A 21,731-nucleotide genomic window follows, 5' to 3' on the forward strand; every position below is an offset into this window, starting at 1 on the left:
ACGAAACATTCGCGAACGAAACAACACGTTTGGTGTCAAGGATAAACATAACACAGAAAAAACAGGAGATATTGAAATATTATTGTTTTGCATGCAATAATATTCAAACTAGCAGTTACAATTATAAAAAAAAAAACCCTATAAAACCGAATTTTGCATACATTTAAATAAATAAATTTGTATCAGATTTGACGGTGAAAAAAAAACATGGTGACATGATTCTTTCTCACTTGGAAATTGTGCCCTTGTTTTAAGAACTTTTGTGGACAGTTTGTTCCCGTCTAATTCCACTTCTGCAGAGCTTTGAAAGTGTACCGCGTTTTACTTCTGGAAGGTAACTTAGTTTTAGAGCAAAGACCAAAACCAAGCAAGGCTGCAACTGCAAATGGCACATTTGTCAAGTCTTCCAGCACTTGTGAGGACCTCCCAGCATAGAAACGTGATTACCTCGGGTCATTTCAGTGTGAAAAAAATCTATTCAATGTTAAGTCAACTACATTTTGTGCGAATTCTACTTGATTTAATCAGCTTACAAACAGGAAATGATTTATTACCAATTACATGTTAGACTATAGTAAATTAAACAGCCAGCCAATATCTTTTTTTTTTCACAACCACCAATCACCAGGTCACACTCACAGCCAGAATACAAGCAAGTATAAAATGACTTTTCTATTATATATCCTCTTTAAAACACCAATGAGTACTATTTAGCGAAATCGGTTCATGAAAGTGGCCTTATACTTCCCATTATTTTCTTCCACAGAGCTTCTCACCGCTCACTATTCCTGGGATTTACTAAGCACTCTAGTTACACAACAAATACAGTACAGATGCTGTTTCACACAAAACAACAACTCTCCTGTTTTCTGGGACATCTTTTTTATTTTTATTTATTTTATTTATTTATTTATTTTTAACCCCAAAGATGATGATAATAAATAGTGCGTTCGGACTGAATGCCCCGCCCTCTTTGTGCCACACACTTCAGGGTGTCGAGTTGTATAGTTTAAACACGAATTCCAACCGGAAATACACTCTAGCTTCAAAATAAAATCAAACTAATTGACAAAATGTATACAGTAATATATATATTGTGTACAAGACGTTACATACAATATTACATTCTACTTTTTTATATAAGCGTGGTGTGAATATTATTGTGGACTGTGAAAATTGAAATAGACACTGAAACTATAATTCAGTTTTTTGAATCTGTCCTCGACATTTTGTTACTACGACATGTATCATCTTCATTTTTTTTGTGTGCGTGTGGCAAAAATGATTACTATTGTGAACTGAACCCCATTATTGGGCCTTTGTCGGCTACGATGCGTTCGGGCTATACAATTGTTATTGTGTTTGTACTACTCAGCCATTGTAATTTTGGAGTCAGCGTGTCTCGTCGAACGTTGTTTTATTTTGAAGACTAAATACGTCACTTCCGTCGTTCGTCTTGTTTTTCTTTCTTTCTTCTTTCTTTCTTTTTTTTCCCGAACGGCGGAGGTTGGAGGTTCTATTGCCTCTCATCGCTGCTGAAAAACGTTTCGGCTCGCCCTGATATCGAGATCATATTTAATATACATCTGTTGTGAGCTTGTGTTCCCTATTTATTTATTTATTGTCCAAAATGGGTTGCGCTGGATTCACCTGCTCCAAACACTCCCTGTGTGCGCTCAACATCCTCTATGTTGTAAGTATCAAACACAGCCCACTGCCAACCATATGGATTATTGCCGTTACTAAATTACTGCCGTTTATTACGATGCGTGTTTCCTCTCCTGGTCGCGAGTAAATATCGAGATGGAAAACGTCTGGCGATGAGGTCACACACTTGCTGAATCATTTATTCGTCGGGGAACCTTGAGCATCAGCTCAGTGTGTGATCACAGAGAAACGACAACAACAACAACAACAAACAACAAAAGACATTGTTTGCTATTACAGTATAGTGACAGAATCAGCCTTTAAACGGTCATTTCCTCCCACCGCCCTTTTTTAGACTGAAATTTAAGAGGATGTCCTGTCCCTTTATCTTTGTCTGCCATCTCGTCCTCTACCAGTTGTTGCCTGTAAAGAGACCGCGCAGCGCCAATATTTTTGGCGATAAATCAAATCAAAACTTTTATAGTAATTAATGCAGTGGTCGGGAAAAATTAAAAAAAAAGTATGTGAACCCTTTGGAATTTCTAACGTCTGCATAAATTGGTCAGAAAATGTGGTCTGTTCTTCATCTAAATCACACGAATAAGCAGTCTGCTGAAACTAATACAACACAAACAATGATATCTTTTCGTATCGTTATTGAAAATAACGGAAACATCCTCAAGACGCGGCTAATCAGAGTCACGCGTGAGCCAACCTGGAGTCCGATCAATGAAACAAGATCGGAGGTGTCCCTTAAAGCTGCTCTGGCCACTAGAAAACAACAGTTTAGAATTGTCTCGTCAAGAAGTATTGCCTGATGTGTACCATGCCTCCTCAAAAGAGCTCTCAGAAGGACTGCAATTAGACAAATTATAAATAAAATCATCTATAAATGGAGAAGGTTCAGCACTGTTTCTTCTCTCCTAAGGAGTGGCCATCCTTTAAAGATTATTGCAAGAGCACAGTGCCCAATGCTCAATGAGGTAAAAAAAAAAAAAAGAAAGAAAAAGAACCCCATGTACAGTGTCACCCGCAGAAGATTTACTTGCCAAACATAAAACATTTAACAAGAATGGGGTTCATGGGAGAACACCAAGGAGGAAACTATTGCTATTGGAAAAAAACATCGCTGTACATTTGAAGTTTACTAAAGAGCACTTGGATGTTCCACAGCAAAATATTCTGTGGACAGATGAAACTAAAGTTCAATTGTTTGGAGGTGAACACACAACACTATGTGTGGAGGAAAAAATGGCGCAGGACACCAACATCAGAACCGTATCCCAACTGTGAAGCACGGTGGAGGGAGCATCACGGGATGGCCGTCCACCTGGGGCCGGGACAGCTCACTATCGTCAATGTCGTCACACGTTTCTCAAGATATTTTGCAGAAGAACTTGAGGCCATCCATCCAAGAGGTCAAGCTCAAACTAGGACTGGTGTTGCAAGACGACAATGATCAAAACATCAAAGCAAATCAACAACAGGGTGGCTTCAGAAGATGGAAATACGTGTTCTGGGGCGGCCCAGTCAAAGTCCTGACCGCAACCCCATTGAGATGTTGTGACATGCATGACCTCAAGAGAGCTATTCACATCAGACTTTTCAGGAATGTTGCTGAACTGCAACCATTTTGGAAAGAGGTTATGGTCCAAAATTCATCCTGATCGTTGTGTACGTCTGATCTGCAACAACAGGAAACGTTTGGTTGAGGTTATGGAGGGTCAACCAGTTATTAAATCTAAAGTTTACATTATGCTCTACAAAATTATGAAAAATGTAGCAGTTTTTGTGGAGTTACTTTAAGCAGACTGTTCATTTTTTAGATTAAGATAAAGATCAGACTATAGTTTATGACCACTTTATGCAGAAATGTAAGAAATTCCACACAGTTCACATACAGCTCGTTTTTCTCCCATTGTATGTATGTTACAAGCAGTGATGTCGGTAACACGCTACTCCCAAAATGGAGGCTGAGGAGTGTGATCCCCCTGTAGTTGGAACACACCCTCCGGTCCCCCTTCTTAAAAAGGGGGACCACCACCCCAGTCTGCCAATCCAGAGGCACTGTCCCTGATGTCCACACGATGTTGCAGAGGCGTGTCAACCAGGATAGCCCCACAACATCCAGAGCCTTTTGGAACTCCGGGCGAATCTCCTCCACCCCCAGGGCCTTGCCACCGGGAGCTTTTTAACCACCTCGGTGACCTCAACCCCAGAGATAGGAGAACCTGCCTCAGAGAACCCACACTCTGCTTCCTCATGGGAAGGCGTGTCGGTGGAATTGAGGAGGTCTTCGAAGTATTCTCCCCACCGACTCACAACGTCCCGAGTCGAGGTCAGCAGCGCCCCATCCCCACTATACACAGTGTTGGTGGTGCACTGCTTTCCTCTCCTGAGACGCCGGATGATGGACCAGAATTTCCTCGAAGCCATCCGGAAGTCTTTCTCCATGGCCTGACCAAACTCCTCCCATACCCGAGTTTTTGCTTCAGCGACCACCAAAGCTGCATTCCGCTTGGCCAGCCGGTACCCATCAGCTGCCTCAGGAGTCCCACCGGCCAAAAAAAGGCCCGATAGGACTCCTTCTTCAGCTTGACGGCATCCCTCACCGTTGGTGTCCACCAACGGGTTCGGGGATTGCCGCCACGACAGGCACCAACCACCTTATGGCCACAGCTCCGATCGGCCGCCTCAGCAATGGAGGCGCGGAACATGATCCACTCGGACTCGATGTCCCCCGCCTCCCCCGGAACACGAGCAAAGTTCTGTCGGAGGTGGGATTTGAAACTCCTTCTGACAGGGGATTCTGCCAGAAGTCGCACCGGCATCTTCCCCCACCATCGGAGCCAACTCAGCACCAGGTGGTGATCAGTTGACAGCTCCGCACCTCCCTTCACCTGAGTGTCCAAGACATGCGGCCGCAAGTCCAATGACACAACCACAAAGTCGATCATTGAACTGCGACCTAGGGTGTCCGGGTGCCAAGTGCACGTGTGGACACCCTTATGCTTGAACATGGTGTTTGTTATGGACAATCCATGATGAGCACAGAAGTCCAATAACAGAACACCGCTCGGGTTCTGATCGGGATCCGTTCCTCCCATTCACCCCCTTCCAGGTCTCACTGTCATTGCCCACGTGAGCATTGAAGTCCCCCAGCAGGACGATGGAGTCCCCAGCGGGAGCGCTCTCCAGCACCCCCTCCAAGGACTCCAAAAAGGGTGGGTACTCTGAACTGCTGTTTGGTGCATAGGCACAAACAACAGTCAGGACCCGTGCCCCCACCCAAAGGCGGAGGGAGGATACCCTCTCGTCCACCAGGGTGAACCCCAACGCACAGGCGCCGAGCCGGGGGGCAATAAGTATACCCACACCTGCTCGGCGCCTCTCACCTCTTGGCAACTCCAGAGTGGAAGAGAGTCCAACCCCTCTCAAGAGGACTGGTACCAGAGCCCAAGCTGTGCGTGGAGGCGAGTCTGACTATATCTAGTCAGAACTTCTCGACCTCACACACCAACTCGGGCTCCTTCCCTGTCAGAGAGGTGACATTCCAGGCCCCTAGAGCCAGCTTCTGTTGCTGGGGATCGGATCGCCCAACTCACACTGCACCCGACCCCAATGGCCCCTCCCACAGTCGTAAGCCCGTGGGAAGGGGGACCCACGTTACCCTTTCGGGCTATGCCCGGCTGGGCCCCATGGGTGCAGGCCCAGCCACCAGGCGCTCGCCTTCGAGCCCCACCTCCAGGCCTGTCTCCAGAGGAAAAACCAAGTCCATCGTTTGTCGTCATCATAAGGGGTCTTTAAGCCGTGCTTTGTCTGGTCCCTCACCGAGGACCTGTTTGTCATGGGTGAACCTGCCAGGGGGATAAAGCCCCAGACAACTTAGCTTCTAGGATCACTGGGACACACAAACCCCTCCACCACGACAAGGTGACGGCTCAAGGAGGGGATATTCTTCACTATCCATAACTAAAATGCACATAACGACAAACTACAATTACGAAAAAAGGCAAAATATTTATAAACGGAGCCGTCTAGGGCAATGACGTCACGTGACGTGTTGCACGTTTCCCGCACATAGTCAACTCCCGTGTACCCAAGCAGCCAGCGGCGCAAACTCAATGGAAGGGGACCACTCTGACGAGGGATTGGCATACTTCAACTGGAAATACAGTCACTACTTCCGAGTTTCTCTAAAGAGGACAATACTAACGTCCGTTGTACACTATGCGTGCGCGCGCACACACACACAGTCGCCTTCATGGACCCCCAAACAATCTGCAGGGTTGCTACAGTCTGTGTCCGTCTGTCTATCGATCTAGCAGTCTTTAAAGAAGTGTACTGAGAATGGTGTGCTTGTTTACATTTAGGTGGCTATTTGGCATGCCATTTAATGTGGCTTCAACTACACTCATATTGAAGTTATTTTTTTTCATGTTGATGACATCATTCTGTAACTTGTGTGGCGTACGTTACCAAGTAATGGGTACGGTTAAGCTCATGCCTTTTTTGTAACTAAAAAGTTACTTTTTTTCAAATTTAGTGACTTTGGAAATCAAGTAATCAGTAAAGTAACTAAGTTACCTTTTCAAGGTAACTGTGGCAACACTGGTTACAAGTGAGTTGTGACTTGCAGTCAGCTTTTTTGTTGAGCCAGTGAGGAAACCTTGAAAATGCATCACCTACACTGCAGGGGTGTCAAACTCTTTTTTTTGTCTCGTGCCGCATTGTAGTTATGATTTCCCTCAGAGGGCCGTTAGAACAGTGAAACCATATAAATGTTTCATCATCACCAAAACATATTAAGACCATTACACAACAAATTGAGGGATAACTACTTTTGAAATCAGAAGACAAGGATAATAGTTTGTTCAAGTATTGTTTAAGTTACTGTAGAGGAAGGGTTTGGTAACAGAAAAATGCAATATGTCAACATTATTGTTTATTATTATGACAATTTGGAATTTGGGTGCAGATGTGAGCAAAAATCACAGAAGTTGACGAGCATGATTTGCTTCCGCAGGCCACATAAAATGATGTGGCGGGCCGCATCTGGCCCCCGGGCCTTGAGTTTGACACCTATGACCTACAGGAAGATAAACAGCTGCCTGAACGTTTATCTGTTATGCCACCTCAACTCTTATTGTGGACATTGCACCTGCTCATGAGCGAGTAAGGTGCAGGCCCAGGAACCTTCACCTGGAGCAGTAGCCCCCCCCCCCCCATCCGGGTTAAAATGATGCAATGGAGCAGAACCTTGTTGCGGGTTAAATTGACCCGTTTTTAAGGTCAAGAAATAGAATTAGAATGTACAATGACAATTGTTCATTTCACATATTTTGATTCTAATGCTTTGGGATAATTCAACACGCTCTGAGTCAAACTGACCCACTTAGATTGCTGTTGTTCCTGAGAGACAAATATACCAGGAGTGTAAATAAATAAAAACGATGTAAAACTCATTGAGTTCATAATTGCATTAGTAATGGGGGGGGCAACATTGATTTTAATAGTCACACTTTTTTATGGTTTATCAGATGACAGACAAGTTAGGAAATATGGCAGAATCAAATGAGAATTGTATAGTGTAAATCCAGCCTTATTGTTAGTTTAGCCACATTGGTCAGAGACGCGTGCAACACTTTTGTTGCTATACTACTGCTACAGTATGTCGCAAAAACAATTTTTCCTTTTAGGTTCTATTGTCATCATCACACTTTTTATCGACTTTTGAGACGTGGTTTGTTTTGGTTTTTGAATTTTGCAGTTTCACTAATGTATGGAAAATACAGGAAAGATACCTTTTAGGAGTTGCATAATAATATACTATAATAATATGCTATGTCCGCTCCCAGTTTCTTAAAATTGCTTGTGTGATCTTCAGATGCTATCTTTACCTCTAACTGAACTGATACTTCATTTCAAAGCGTTCTAGTTCAGAGGCTTTTAACTTCCTGAGACACTGCTAGTGCCATTACAATGGGTCTTTGTATCTTGAGAAGTACATGCCTAAATTGGAAAAGCAATAAAGAAGAAGTTAGTAGAAATAAAAAAAGTCAGTATTATTGTCACCACATTTCTGATGCAGACATTTGAACTCCTTTGTCATCCAACAATGTTGGGGCTGAAAAGTGTACTCATTAGTTCCACAGTGGCAATTGAGGCATATATTATTATGTTATTATTATATAGCGTAATCCCTCGTTTATTGCGGGGTTAGGTTCCGAACCACCCCCGCAACAGGTGTAATCCACAAAGTAGCCACCACATAGAGTATTTATTTGGATTATTTATACATATTTTAAAGCTGTATGAACCTCCCCAGACTCTTACTAATCTTCTCCACACTACCATTAATCTGTTATTTTGAATGAAACGAATCAAAGTACATATTTTATTCTGACAAGAGCTGCAATGCTTTACTTATATACTTCAGCCGCCATTTTTACTTACCGCGCATGCGTATGTGCACAGTTGCAGCCACAGTTGTACCTGATCACATGGATCAGGATGATGATGAGCTCCTCCCGGACGATCATCTCCGCAGAATGAGCCGTCCGGTCCGATGGCCGTGAGGAGCTGCACGGATGTTCATGTCAGACTTCGACGGCGGCAGATAACTTGGATAAAGTTATAGAAGATTCATTCAACGCATCGTGGCAGATTATTGACAAAAGCTACCGCTAACTAGCAGCTAAGATAACTAGCTGGCTAAGTAGAAGCAGATTTTAATAGCCAACGTGGATTTACATTTTACTGCACTGAGACAAGCGTATAACAGACCACATGCATGCACCCCTATGGGGGGCACAAGCCAGTGCAAACTGTAGGCCGGTCCCAAGCCCGGATAAATGCAGAGGGTTGCGTCAGGAAGGGCATCCGCCTTAAAACTTTGCCAAACAAATATGAGCGTTGATCCAAAGAATTCCATATCGGATCGGTTGTGGCCCGCGTTACCAACGCTCGCAGTCAACTTGCAGGGCGCCGTTGGAAATTCAGCTACTGTGGGTCGAAGTCAAAGAAGAAGAAGAGGTGGAAAGAGGGCTCTTTGGCAGAAAGAGTCTGGAGTTGGTTGACATGATGATGAGGAGAAAGGTTGATATATTGTGTGTCCAGGAGACCAGGTGGAAAGGCAGTAAGGCTAGAAGTTTAGGGGCAGGGTTTAAATTATATTACCATGGTGTACATAGGAAGAGAAATGGAGTCTGGGTTATTTTAAAAGAAGACTTGGCTAAGAATGTCTTGGAGGTGAAAAGAGTATCCGATCGAGTGATGAGGCTGAAACTTGAAATTGAGGGTATGTGTAATGTGATTAGTGGCTATGCCCCACAGGTAGGATGTGACCTAGAGGTGAAAGAGAAATTCTGGACGGAGCTAGACGAAGTAGTTCTGAGCATCCCAGACAGAGAGAGTCGTGATTGGTGCAGATTGTAATGGACATGTTCGTGAAGGAAATAGGGGTGATGAAGAAGTGATGGGTAAGTACGGCATCCAGGAAAGGAACTTGGAGGGACAGATGGTGGTAGACTTTGCAACAAGGATGCAAATGGCTGTAGTGAACACTTTTTTACAGAAGAGGCAGGAACATGGTGTGTTGTGCAGCTTTTCGGGAAGAGGTGAGAGAGGCTCTCGGTGGACAGGAGGAGCTTCCAGAAGAGTGGACCACTGCAGCCAAGGTGATCAGAAAGGCAAGCAGGAGAGTACTTGGTGTATCTTCTGGCAGGAAAGGAGAGAAGGAGACTTGGTGGTGGAACCTCACAGTACAGGAAATCATACAAGGAAAAAGATTAGCTAAGAAGAAGTGGGACACTGAGAGGACCGACGAGAGGCAAAAGGAATACATTGAAATGCGACACAGGGCAAAGGTAGAGGTGGCAAAGGCCAAACAAGAGGCATGTATGCCAGGTTGGACACTAAAGAAGGAGAAAAGGATCTATACAGGTTGGCCAGACAGAGGGATAGAGATGGGAAGGATGTGCAGCAGGTTAGGGTGGAAATATGTTGACTGGTGCCAGTAGTGTGCTAGCTAGATGGAAAGAATACTTCGAGGAGTTGATGAATGAGGAAAATGAGAGAGAAGGGAGAGTAGAAGAGGCAAGTGTGGTGGACCAGGAAGTGGCAATGATTAGTAAGGGGGAAGTTAGAAAGGCATTAAAGAGAATGAAAAATGGAAAGGCAGTTGGTCCTGATGACATTCCTGTGGAGGTATGGAAGCATCTAGGAGCGGTGGCTGTGGAATTTTTGACCACCTTGTTCAATAGAATACTAGAACGTGAGAAGATGCCTGAGGAATGGAGGAAAAGTGTGCTGGTGCCCATTTTTAAGAACAAGGGTGATGTGCAGAGCTGTGGGAACTATAGAGGAATAAAGTTGATGAGCCACACGATGAAGTTATGGGAAAGAGTAGTGGAGCCTAGACTCGGGACAGAAGTGAGTATTTGCGAGCAACAGTATGGTTTGGTTAATAATGTAGACTTGAACTGAGACCCGTATGAAAGACTTATTCCTACCCATAAGTTTGACTTTGTAGAGCTCCTTATTTTACAAAAGCTTGTGTTGTAAATATCGAGACCGTCTACAAAGTATCCTCATGGTTTTATGGTGAAATTCACTTTTGGGGGAAAAAATGACTTTTGCATGTATTGGGTGGCTCTATATTTACAATAGAATACACTCACTACTGTGATAGTTACTCCTTATTTGTGATGATGATGTCACAGGTTTTTTTTTTCAGGAACAATTAAGAAAAAACATTTTACAGCAGTATTAGAAAATAATACAAGACACTTAACGCTCGTAATATGAATATAGTTATTCCCGCATGTTGTTGTAACAAAATATTGATATCACAATGTTTTGTATCGTCATTTTACTGTAGCTGTAAGTGCAAATTGATCTCAATATCAGTATTCTCCACCAAGGAAAACATGTTTTATTACATTGTGTCTTTAACATTTGGATAATGAGTTGTGTTTTGCACTGATGATTGACAACAAAGGAGGTGACAAGTCTGATTGAAGCACGCAGGTGAAAATCGTGGCAATATCCGCGGCTGAACGTCACTGCTAAACATATTTCTCACAAAATATGTTATCTGGGTCACATTCTAAATCGCATGACCTTAGGGGTGTTTGAGTTTAGAAGTTCCACTCTCTTCAACAACATGTTTGTGTGTTTTCCAAATAACAAAACCTCACGTTCATAACGGCATTCGCATTGGCTTGTCCCTCGATCCTGCAGATGGTGAGCTTGCTGATGATTGGAATCGCAGCATGGGGGAAGTGGTTCGGTCTGGTCTCCAGTTTCCAGGTGGTGGGTGGCGTCATAGGAGTGGGCGTCTTCCTCTTCTTTGTTGCTCTGGCTGGCCTCATTGGTGCGATGAAACACCACCAAGTCCTCCTCTTCTTTGTATCCTTTACATGGCTCGTACCCTACACCTCTGGTCCACAGTGGGAGTAACTCCTGCTTCAATGTTGTTAGACTCCCCCGATTGCACCCTCCCTGTCGGGCTAGTCTTGTTTATGGGTCAACACAAAATCGGCTCTCTTGTCTCACAATTGGAATGGAATGACAAACACACAAAATGCCCTTTCCCCGAACAAAGCTTGTCTTGTAAGAAAACCGCTTCGCACCGTTTACTTTGCTCGATTACTATGACTCATTCCTCCTGCTATTTGCGGACTTAATTTGTCGGCTCCGACACGTCATGCTGATATGGTGGCATATATTCTTCGAACAGTTTGGCACTGCAATCACTACTCCACCGACCGTGGTGTAAACACAGTTCAGATGAAAATACAGATATATTTTATAAAGGTAAAATGACTACATATTGTTGTTTTAAAGCTGATTTAATATCTATTTGAATACCAACGTGACATGTTTATAATGGTGTACAGGATTTAGAACTAGGCATGGGTATAATAATCCATGAATCGATTAAATGATTACCAAAACTTTTGACTGTATGGAATTGGTTGTCGAGTCTTCGTAACTATGTGTGTGTTCCTTTTGCCATTGGAAACATTTGCATTTAACCAACCCTATATTGTCAGCCACTGAATGCTCTTTGTTACCTCAGTCTTTTGGAATTGTTTCCATTCATTGTAGATGCAGCGTCAAATTTCACTCTGTGATCAGAGCTGTGCTCCGTATCAGACTGCATAGTTGATGTTCAAGTCAATACTGAGCTGTTTTGCACACTTGTGTGTCAAGTGTACTGTGCAATGCGTGGGCTTATTCCTTGACTCTGATTCTCAGTACATGATCATCCTGTTCATGGTGTTTGTCGTGCAGTTCTCTGTTTCCAGTGCATGCCTGGCTATCAACAAAGAGCAACAGGTGAGATGGAATGAATTAGTGCTGCATTCCAGACTGCTGTGAGATAAGACATTTCTCATTTGGATCTTATGAGGTCTGGACTCGAGAAAAACATGGCTGGCAACATTGATCAAATTAGTAGATATGTGGTAACAAACCTAATCTCGGGGAGTACTTTACAGCAATTTTTAGAAACTCTGACTGAGCAATGTTCTCAATCACATTTGCTGGTCGAGTTTCCTGGAATACCGCAATAATTCCTGGAATAATTCATACTTTGAAGTAATGCATGCAGCCGTTGTGTGTGTCTGACCGATATCTTGTGCCTCCCGAGGTCACCGTGCACTTCGAACAGTCGAGCTGGCAAATCTGGCATGTGACATTCTTTTCATTGGCCTATGAGGCCGTGATGACTGACTACTAAGGACTTTGCCTAGCAACAAATAGCAACATTTAAAGAAAACCAAACAACTTTATTGATCTAAGTTGCTCCATAGTCAACATTCCAATTCAATTGTGAAATTTGAGCATCAGCCAACAAGAGAACATACTAATGATTTATAAGAATACAAATGATCTTTATTTTGAATGGATATCGGTCATGACTGCGCAAATCATTCATGTGAAAGATGTTAATGTGAACTCCCAGGATCATCTGCTCGAGGTCGGCTGGAATAACTCGCGTAGCACCCAGAGGGACGTGGAGAAGAGCCTCAACTGCTGCGGCTTCCGACAGGTGGACCTCAACGCCACCTGTGACGCCGTACGTCTGGTTCCGTGCTCCTCCAACATAGCAGCCTGACAAAAATAAACGGTTTTCTCGTAGTCTGCCCGTTATCATATCAAAAACTTGCACTTTTGAAATCATAAAACAACCGTCGACTCCGTCAGCTATCAGCTTTGTAAGTGCGTGTTCTTGTGTTTTCTTACAGGCCTGCTTTCCCAATCACTCCTGTTTGCCGTGTGCTGATAAGATCCAGGAACACGCAGATGAAGTCCTACGTTTCGTAGGAGGGACTGGACTCTTTTTCAGTTTCACTGAGGTGAGCCTTGACCAGTTTTCAAGATCAATTTATATTCTAAATAACTTGTTCCAGACAAATCATGCATGCCGGGGGTTGAACTTTGACATTCTGTGCAACCTTTATTCTCGAAAATATTGCTCTAATAACATTTGTGTGATATGAGGGATGTCGGGGATGTCCAACCATAGAGGTTCCACTGTCGTCACAAAGAACACATTTCAAACCCATGAGACCTCAATGATGATGGCCATCTGACTGTCATTGTGTCCTGCTGTCAGATTCTGGGCGTGTGGCTCACATATCGCTACAGGAACCAGAAGGACCCCCGAGCGAACCCCAGTGCGTTCCTGTGAAACAGCCACCAACTTCTGTCTTTGGACCGTCCTTTGGGCTTCACCTGTAAATACGAGAACAATCAAACTGCGTACGCTGTACCAGAGCAATTTTGGTTTTATAACTGTATGTTGTTTATTCAGAAAGTATTAACGGAGCCGGCCTATGCTCTTTTCTTCTTGTTGTATTGTTGCTTTAACGAGAGTCCCACTGAATGCAATAATCTGCACAAATCTACACAGTACTATGAATTAGGATTTGAACCATGTCTGAGAGTGCTGTGAGGACTGGAAGGAGTGGATAGGAGTTGTATGTTTGCGTGTCTGAGAAAATAGATGTTCTGAGCCTCTACCAGCTTGTCTTGCCTCTGACTGCATCCCGTATGTATTTGGCCTTTTTTTTGCATGACTCTTGTAAATACGAGCGTGTCCCAACTGCACTGGTGATTCTGCAAGTCAACCATCTCAGACTTTGTACTGTCAAACCACAATAAAACACTGAAGGAGTAAATGATCATCTTGTATCATTTCCTATTTGTGTCATTGGTGCACTCTTCCTGAAATGATTCACTTTATAGTCAAATTCAATCTTAAATATAGAAACTCAAAGGATGAACTTAACATTTCCATTGACACCTTACTTATTAACAGTGGATGAGGGTATTTATACACCAACCTGCAGAGCGCAACAGGCCTCTATTGTATTACTTATTTCCACAAATGCTTATGTATGGGTGGAGCTATAAGGCATGCTGAAGACAATTAACTGGTGGACAGAGTTATTATTTCTGTGAATCCACCTCACGTTAGCAGTTTTGCTCTTCGATTCTTGGTTCCTAACTAATGCATTTCCTTCTGAGACCAAAATAATTGTTCCATGCACGCCTAACTGAAGCAGACAACAGTGTGCTTTTGAGAAATGATGATTGTGAAATGAAACCGGGATTTGCTGTCCAAAGTAGTAAGCAAGGTAGCGATTCAAGTCATCACATGACTGGACTCAAGTCAGACTCAAGTCGCCAATCTTAGGACCCGGTTGGCTAAAACCTGCGAAAGCCTCGACTTGACTTTGACTGGGTATTTATGAGAATTGACATCACTTAAACTTGAAATACATGACAAGCCTTTCCTGTTTACTGTTGAACATCTGCATTTTGAACATAGTTTTCTGAGTTCTTTTGTGTTGTGAATATGAAAACTTGGCAACCCAACCAGCATTGGACACCGTTGCTCACATGAAGATTCAGATGTTCAATTGAAACCGCTTATCATCACACTGATTTGGAATACGGACAAATTAATGTATCTATACACCAGCGGTGAGGAATGACGTCACGCTCAGAAGAGTGGTATCGGGGCCTTTTTGGCCTGTGAGACTCCGGGTGCAGCTCATGGGTACCGGCAGACCAAGCAGAATGCAGCTTTGGTGGTTGCTGGGGCAAAAACACAGACAGGCACAGACAGGAGTTTGGTGAGGCTATGGAGAACAAGTTCCAGACGGCTTTGAGGATATTCTGGTCCACTAGCTGGCATCTCGGGAGGAGGAAGCAGCGTATCGTGTATAGTGGGGACAGGGCGCTGCTGACCTCGACTTGGGACTTTGTGAGTTATACGTCGAAGACCTCCTCAATTGCACCGACACGCTTTCCCAAGAGGAAGAGGAGTCTGGAGACTCTGAAGCGGGCTCTCCTTTCTCTGGGGTTGAAGTCGCAGAGGTAGTTCAAAGGCTCCTTGGTGACTGCACCATGGGTGGATGAGATCTGCCTGGAGTTCCTAAAGGCTCCGGATGTTGTGGTGCTGTCCTGGTTGACATTCCTCTGCAACATCGCATGGACATCAGGTACACTGCGGGCGCAGACCGGATTGGTAGTCCCCTTTTGGAACAGTCCAAATCCGAGGCCATGGTCCTCAATTGGACAAGGATGGGGTGCCCTTTCCAGGTCAGAAATGAGAACCTGTCCCAAGTGGAGGAGTTCACTTGGGGTCTTGTTCAGGAGTGAGGGAAGAATGGAGTGCAAGATCGATAGACGGATTGGTCGAGGCAACTAGAAATAAAGTAAACAGAAATACAGACCAACGACAAGAATCAACTTGTACCACACACTATCCATGCTTTGTGATGCTGATTACGCAGAACAATAATCCCAGTAGCGCCTCCGTATCCCAGCAACAGTAAAAGCGTCATTGCTGTCAACTGAATCCCCCTGCCACGACTCACACAAAACGCAAAATGAAATCAAGGAAAAGGAACACGTCACATGACACCAGCTGAACGTAATGCTTTAAACTCTAGGTTTTGTGTTATGACAGATGAACAAGAATCCATCGATCCATCTGTCTAGATAGCACGAGTTTGGAGCCCCTCCGCCTGTCCGTCAGTTTGATCCCTGAGTGTTTGCCTCAGGTTTTTAGACCATGGTTTCTTGAATGCACCATTCACTTACATAGGACAACTCAAAGCTAACACGAATTGTCCTCTTTAGCTATAAGTCTATTGTACAATTAAAACTCTCACAATTAATACAATTAACTCTCACAATGAATATATATATATATATATATACTTGCACAAAGGCGGACGAGTGCCCAGTCCGTCACGAGGCACACAGAGACAGACAACCACTCACACTCGCATTCACACTGCCTGAACAGACGTCGGGCGAGTAAACCACGAAACACAGTCACCGTGTCACGTTGTGCACTTCTATGCAACCAATCAGAGAGTTGGGGGGACATGATAAAATCCGAAACATTTTCAAATTTATTTAAAAGACAACGTGGATGAACAGATGTGTCATGAAGTACAACGATTGGAAAGAAGAGGATTTAGTTGAAGAAGTCATCGGAAGAACTTCCTTTTCCGGGTGAGCTGCACTGACAGCATGTTGAGGGCATCACGTCTTTTGTGCTCGGGCTCAAAGCTCAGACTTGAGGAGTTTCTTGGCCTTGTGCATGTTGCTGATCACTGAAGGAGGAGAGAGAGCGTTACATTCAACATTCCTCGCGTTAATTGGACAGTGTCGTAGCAGAGAGTCATCTCACGGAGTTTGATGTCATTTGGTTCGTAGGCATACATGCGGTTCGCGTAGCGACCAGTGACATCAGCCCTCACTGTCATTGAGGGGTCTAAGAGAGAAAGAGAAACAGATAAAGATATTCGAGTCAAATATTGACGGGGGTGGTGGAGCAAAAGCTGTTTCGTGTCTCAGAGCAACGTGCTGTTTATATGAAAAATGACAAAGTATGACTACAGTTTAAAGCCGGTGTAGTGTTGGTAAATGGCTAAACAAATCTTCATTCATTGCACATTTTTATGTTTTTTTAACATTTTTTCACAATGTTGTGGACTAAATCTGACAGACATTAGAATGATTTTATGGACATAATTCTAATTTTTTCCATTCCAAATGTTCACATTTGGTTGCGTTGGAGAGGCCGGTGTTCAGCAAGTTAAAAGGATTTTGTCTCTCAGAAGTTGCTTTAAGTATGTGCAATCATCGTCACACCGTTCGTTGGGTACACAGTCCTAAACAATCAAAGAGCCAGTGCAAGAGCTGTATCAAATATTGTGCCTTTAAAAAATAAAAAATTTTAAATAAAAAAACAATAATGCTCAGTTTTGATTGACATTGTCAGAGAGGCATTGTTTCAACAACCCATATGTCTATCACTGGGGGCATAGTTTGCAGTGGTGCAACTGCATTGCATCATACTGAGCAATTTTTCTAATATTTTAGGGAACCAAAACGACATCTGCTATCCAATACTGTATAGTAGCTTTTGGGTGTGTTTTATGTAGGCAAAAGCACATTAAAGGACAATATTTACCATGTGCTTGTATTAGCAAATGGGTCATTTTCATATAATTTGTTCATTGACGATATAATTTGCTCAATGACGGTAAAGTAAAAAAAATAAAATACAATTCTAAATTAGGTTTTTTTTTTTTTTTTTATACGGGTAAATGTCTCCCATGCTGAAACCGCAACGCTTAAAGTCCGCTTTTCAAAAAGTTATTGACGATTCCAAATTTGAAGCATTCATAGGAATCCTTGCAGCTCCGGTGGCATTAACGGTAAAGACAGCTTGAGTGACAAAAACGGCTCATTTGTAAAAGACCCGAAAAATGTCGAAGACGCATTTGTGTTCGTTTTTCATGGAAAAGGCGTATTACGCAATAGGAGAGTAATCCTAGATATCAAAAAATGGAGTTAGCATCTTCAGAAAACATGCTCCACATCATGAAACTTTATTTGGGACACATAATGGCAAAGACACTTTGGCTTTAAAAGTTTGAAAATTTTTACTTTGAAGTATTTTTTCTTATCAATAATTATCACCATTTGATTGATAACTTCCAATAATTGCAAATGCCTATCGGTAAAATAAATTGATTTTCAAAAGGAAATTCAGGGGGGTATGTCTTTACCGTTATTGCTCCGATTAGATGAAAATGACCCTAATGATGATTTGTGGGGGGGGGGAAAAAGGCAGCTTTAATGTGAAAACGTTTTCTATTGTTTAATGGTCAAATATTTTCCCGGTATTATCATCCACCCATGTATTTGCAAAAAAACATTCTCTTATCTATGAAATTAAGATTTTATACTCTTTGCCATATTTAACTCTTACCAACAAAAATGATTCTGGGAACATACTGTCCATCCGGGGAGAGATGTTTGTCTGTGGTTTCATACTGTGGGGGGAAAAAAAAAAACAGTTCCAGGCTTTGTCACCAGACTTCAACTTGAAGCTACACCATCCATTTATAGAATTGATCATAACAGCGATGAAATTCATTTCATTTTCGGGCGATCCTGGGACTCCATGAGTGTGACATGAAACAGAATGAAAGCCAACTAGGAAGCGGCCTGCTCTTTGGGGGGGGGGGGGGGGGGGGTCTGCATAATATTGTACTTATTAAAAACATACAGTAATGACATAACTCAATAATGAACTATCAATTGAATGCTGCCACTTCTGGTGGTCCTGCTTTGGCCACCTGGGGGAAGTATAAGACAGAAAGCCGCCTTTAGAGTGGACGCCCTCATACTCGCAGTTGGGCACCTGCGGATTCACCTATTAGTGGATTTTTATTTTATTTATTTTCCCCAATTCTTTTCCATTTTTTAAAAATTTGTAAAAAAAAAAAAATTCCTGTTTCTTTTTGGGGTTTTTTTCTTTTTTGAGTGGGGGTGGGGAACCGCCAGGAAAACACTTATTGGCAGTTTATCCCCGCTTATTCAAGAATTTGGGGGGGGGTTGAAAAAAATTATTTAAAAAATTTTTTTTTTTTGTTTGTTTGTCAATGCAGTCATCATGACTGTTATTTATCCGCATATTTTTGCCATTTGCGGTCACACCCGATCGAATGTACTGTTTATTGAGGCTATTATAAATCTCACAGTTCTAGGCAGTCCCGTCTGGATGCAGCAGCCAATCATATTGCAGCGGGGGGGAAAGGGGGGGGGGCGTGTCCGGCCTATAATTCAAGTGGGATTTATAATAACGCTTCATTGAGTCGTCTCAACTCATCTCTCAGCTCATTATTCTACACAGAGGATAAAGAATATACGACTGTGAGGACTATTATTTTTGTCTACGTTGTTGCTGGACCGTTTGTGTTCAATCTGTTGCTCAAAGGGTTAAAGCAATGCTAATTAGCATTAGGCTAGTGGACTGAAGGGTGGGTATCTTAACTACAGTTTGGTTTAGTTTGGTTAGTTTTGGCACAAAGACGGGCATCTGGTTTAGGGGAGGAGACTCACGAGTGTTGGTGGATATTTCGCTATGTGTGTGTTGTACAGTGTTGGTTATCTAAAGTATAAAAGAAGTAAAATGTATGATGTTTTTCTCACATTCAAAAAAAAATCAGTTAAGATGTTCAAAATCTCGATATTTGTACCCCGCTTTACATTTCGCAATACGTGACCTACCACCAGGTTGAGTATAACGAAATCCTCGTCGAGGATTTTTTGGAGCTCATTGTCCTCTGCAAACACTTTCTTCAGTGCTGCGAGAAGAACAAATAAACCGGTCAAACAGTCTCGACACCTGATTCAACAGAATGTTTTGGAAATGTACTGGAATTCTTTTTTTTTTTTTTTTGCCCCCATGGTTAAACTTACCCAGGGAGTGTGGACATTCCTCCAGGTGAAAGAGGACCATCAAGGGCTTGTTCCTTAAAGGGTGAATCAAGTCAGTCATGTCAGGATTTCCATTTGTAGTGACAGCACAAAGTGCAAGGCGCTGGTTAGTGATTGGACTATTTCTTACTTTGACCTCGCCCAATAGAGCGCTTCCTCATACGTCTGAGCCCAAATTAGCTGATCGCCCCATCCTGGAGTCAAATGAACATTAGCAAAGACACAAAATTCACATCATATTGACTTTTTTTTTCGAGGTGCTGAACATTCTCACCAACCTCTTGACAGAGTTTGAGAACTCCGCTTGCCCGTCTTTGGGGTGTATTTGCCAAATGTAAAGGACACAGCTACAAGCACCAAGAGGAGTGACAGTGATGTTTTGATCATTTTTGCACGCTTACTGGAAGAAAAACATTTGAAACATGTTTTAAATACTAACAGCACAGGATCAGTGACTGGAATCACTTCAGTCAACTTAACAACAGACTAAAATGTACATTTTAGTCACATTCCGAGGGGATTTTAATTGAATCTTTTACATAGCATGATTTTTGTTTTTCCTAATAGCATTACTACTTAAGTCAGACCAGACCTACGAGTACAAATTTATCCACTCCAATAGATTTCATATCGATTGAAACATTTTCATATCCTCCTGACAACTCTGTACTGTTGAACACACACAATGCACATTTTCCCCCCTAGTTATTATCCATGTATTTTGGAATATTTTCATTTTACTACTGTGAATTAGTTTCAAAGAAACTATTATATTATTTAGAAATTAAATAAGATTCTTTTTTTTTTTTTTTTTTTTTACAAAGATGAATGCTAAATTTAAAAAAGTGGCATGGCGTTTGACATTGTACAATCTTTTATCTTTTGTTAAACAGGTTCAGGCTGAACCAGTAAATTGTATAAACCGAGCAGAATTTTGTAAACCGTGCATGCCTGGGTACATTTTTTTCTCTTTCTCAGAATACTCCAAATGGATTCATATAGCATTTTGACAAATATCGCTTCAAATATGACACACAAAGCATCATAGCATCTCTTACTTACCTGTTCCTGGTGGGTCAGGTGACAACGGCAGCGGTTCGCTGTTCCAGGATCTGTCTTTTATTCTTACCTGCTCCATATTTAAATACCTAGCCGCCTATGGTCCCGCCCTCTACCCACCTTCTCGCTACTGGAGCGCCTCAGGCACTTTAATGTCCTTGATGGAAAAGCACCAAATTGTACTACATTAGACTATTAACCAACATATAATATCCTGATACAGTAGCTATTCTGGTTTTGTTCATTTTAGGAAGCAGGAAGCAAATACTACACATTTTTTTTTTTTTTGTATGCAAAGCAAATATATCAATAAACATTAAATAATGTGCATGTGGTAACTGGTGGCACACGTGCTTTTTTAATTGACATTAATATATATATATCCATTTGCGACTATGAGCATACACTGTAAAGGTGCATCGAAGTGAATTATAATACACTGTGCTAAGTGTTCGGAGGCCGGACACCTGGAGGACGATGACTGGGAGCAATGTGATTGGCTGGCAACCCAGCTCATACAATCCAATGATGCCAGGCCCATGATAAATACACACTAAATGAACAAAAATATTGGGACACCAGTCCAATGCGCCTGCAGCAACTGAAAAAAAACAAGCTAGTAATTTCTAGAGTAAATGTATTAAATGACTTATTTTATTTTAATATAATATGCAACATCATTTATGATAATGGTAACTACAATATACACTTACATTTTAATAGATTCATACTATCATTAACGTTCTTCATTTATTGGAGAGAAATCACATGATTCACTAGCTTGTAGTGAGCTTTGTGTCGTGCTTTTGGACTCCAAGCTGCGTTGTGTTGCCTTTCTATAAAGGGCTGCTAACTTTGTCTTGATAGTGTAAGATGCATGCATTCACATGGCAGTCTCTCATTTTTCCCGTTCTGACCCATCTCAACATGGCGCTGTGTCGTGCAGTCGTGAGCTTGTGCGACCTGGCTTCTATCAATAGCGGCTTTGTTCACCTCCTTCGCATTGGGCCCCTCGACAGCCGATACGGCGCTCGGCGAGTGAATCAACCCTTTTACAGCAGCATCCTGGAGCCCACTAAGTCTCCACAACGCACACGCACGCACGCACACTCACTCAGCCTAAACGCCAAGCAGACAGGATGTCCTCTTGTTCATGTCTGTACATCTAAAAATGACAAGAGAGAAGGGTATTGCGGTAG

General features: G+C 42.6%; 2 protein-coding genes across 2 annotated transcripts; one reads left to right on the top strand and one right to left on the bottom strand.

The window, feature by feature from the left end:
- Positions 1 to 1,475: 1,475 nt before the first annotated feature.
- Positions 1,476 to 13,841, top strand: tspan13b (tetraspanin 13b). The gene is made up of 6 exons (XM_061760823.1): positions 1,476 to 1,693; positions 10,891 to 11,058; positions 11,911 to 11,991; positions 12,620 to 12,733; positions 12,903 to 13,013; positions 13,274 to 13,841. The coding sequence occupies exons 1-6, from the start codon at positions 1,631 to 1,633 to the stop codon at positions 13,346 to 13,348; spliced, it is 612 nt and encodes a 203-aa protein (XP_061616807.1). The 5' UTR covers positions 1,476 to 1,630; the 3' UTR covers positions 13,349 to 13,841.
- A 2,224-nt stretch (positions 13,842 to 16,065) lies between these two features.
- agr2 (anterior gradient 2) lies at positions 16,066 to 20,639 on the bottom strand. The gene is made up of 8 exons (XM_061760983.1): positions 20,536 to 20,639; positions 19,752 to 19,873; positions 19,604 to 19,667; positions 19,456 to 19,508; positions 19,264 to 19,340; positions 17,960 to 18,023; positions 16,370 to 16,453; positions 16,066 to 16,292 (listed from the first exon to the last, which is right to left on the bottom strand). The coding sequence occupies exons 2-8, from the start codon at positions 19,858 to 19,860 to the stop codon at positions 16,243 to 16,245; spliced, it is 501 nt and encodes a 166-aa protein (XP_061616967.1). The 5' UTR covers positions 19,861 to 19,873; positions 20,536 to 20,639; the 3' UTR covers positions 16,066 to 16,242.
- Between the last annotated feature and the right edge of the window lie 1,092 nt (positions 20,640 to 21,731).

This window comes from Phyllopteryx taeniolatus, chromosome 21, assembly GCF_024500385.1.
Source record: "Phyllopteryx taeniolatus isolate TA_2022b chromosome 21, UOR_Ptae_1.2, whole genome shotgun sequence".
In the NCBI taxonomy this organism is placed as follows: Eukaryota; Metazoa; Chordata; class Actinopteri; order Syngnathiformes; family Syngnathidae; genus Phyllopteryx; species Phyllopteryx taeniolatus.

Excerpts from the sequence above, each read along its gene's own strand:
- tspan13b (XM_061760823.1), top strand. The coding sequence starts at position 1,631 with ATGGGTTGCGCTGGATTCACCTGCTCCAAACACTCCCTGTGTGCGCTC. Across the intron at positions 1,694-10,890 it reads CGCTCAACATCCTCTATGTT|ATGGTGAGCTTGCTGATGAT; the intron begins GTAAGTATCAAA and ends TCGATCCTGCAG. Across the intron at positions 12,734-12,902 it reads TCAACGCCACCTGTGACGCC|GCCTGCTTTCCCAATCACTC; the intron begins GTACGTCTGGTT and ends GTTTTCTTACAG.
- agr2 (XM_061760983.1), bottom strand. The coding sequence starts at position 19,860 with ATGATCAAAACATCACTGTCACTCCTCTTGGTGCTTGTAGCTGTGTCC. Across the intron at positions 19,341-19,455 it reads GGAATGTCCACACTCCCTGG|CACTGAAGAAAGTGTTTGCA; the intron begins GTAAGTTTAACC and ends TTCTTCTCGCAG. Across the intron at positions 18,024-19,263 it reads TCGTTATACTCAACCTGGTG|TATGAAACCACAGACAAACA; the intron begins GTAGGTCACGTA and ends TTCCCCCCACAG.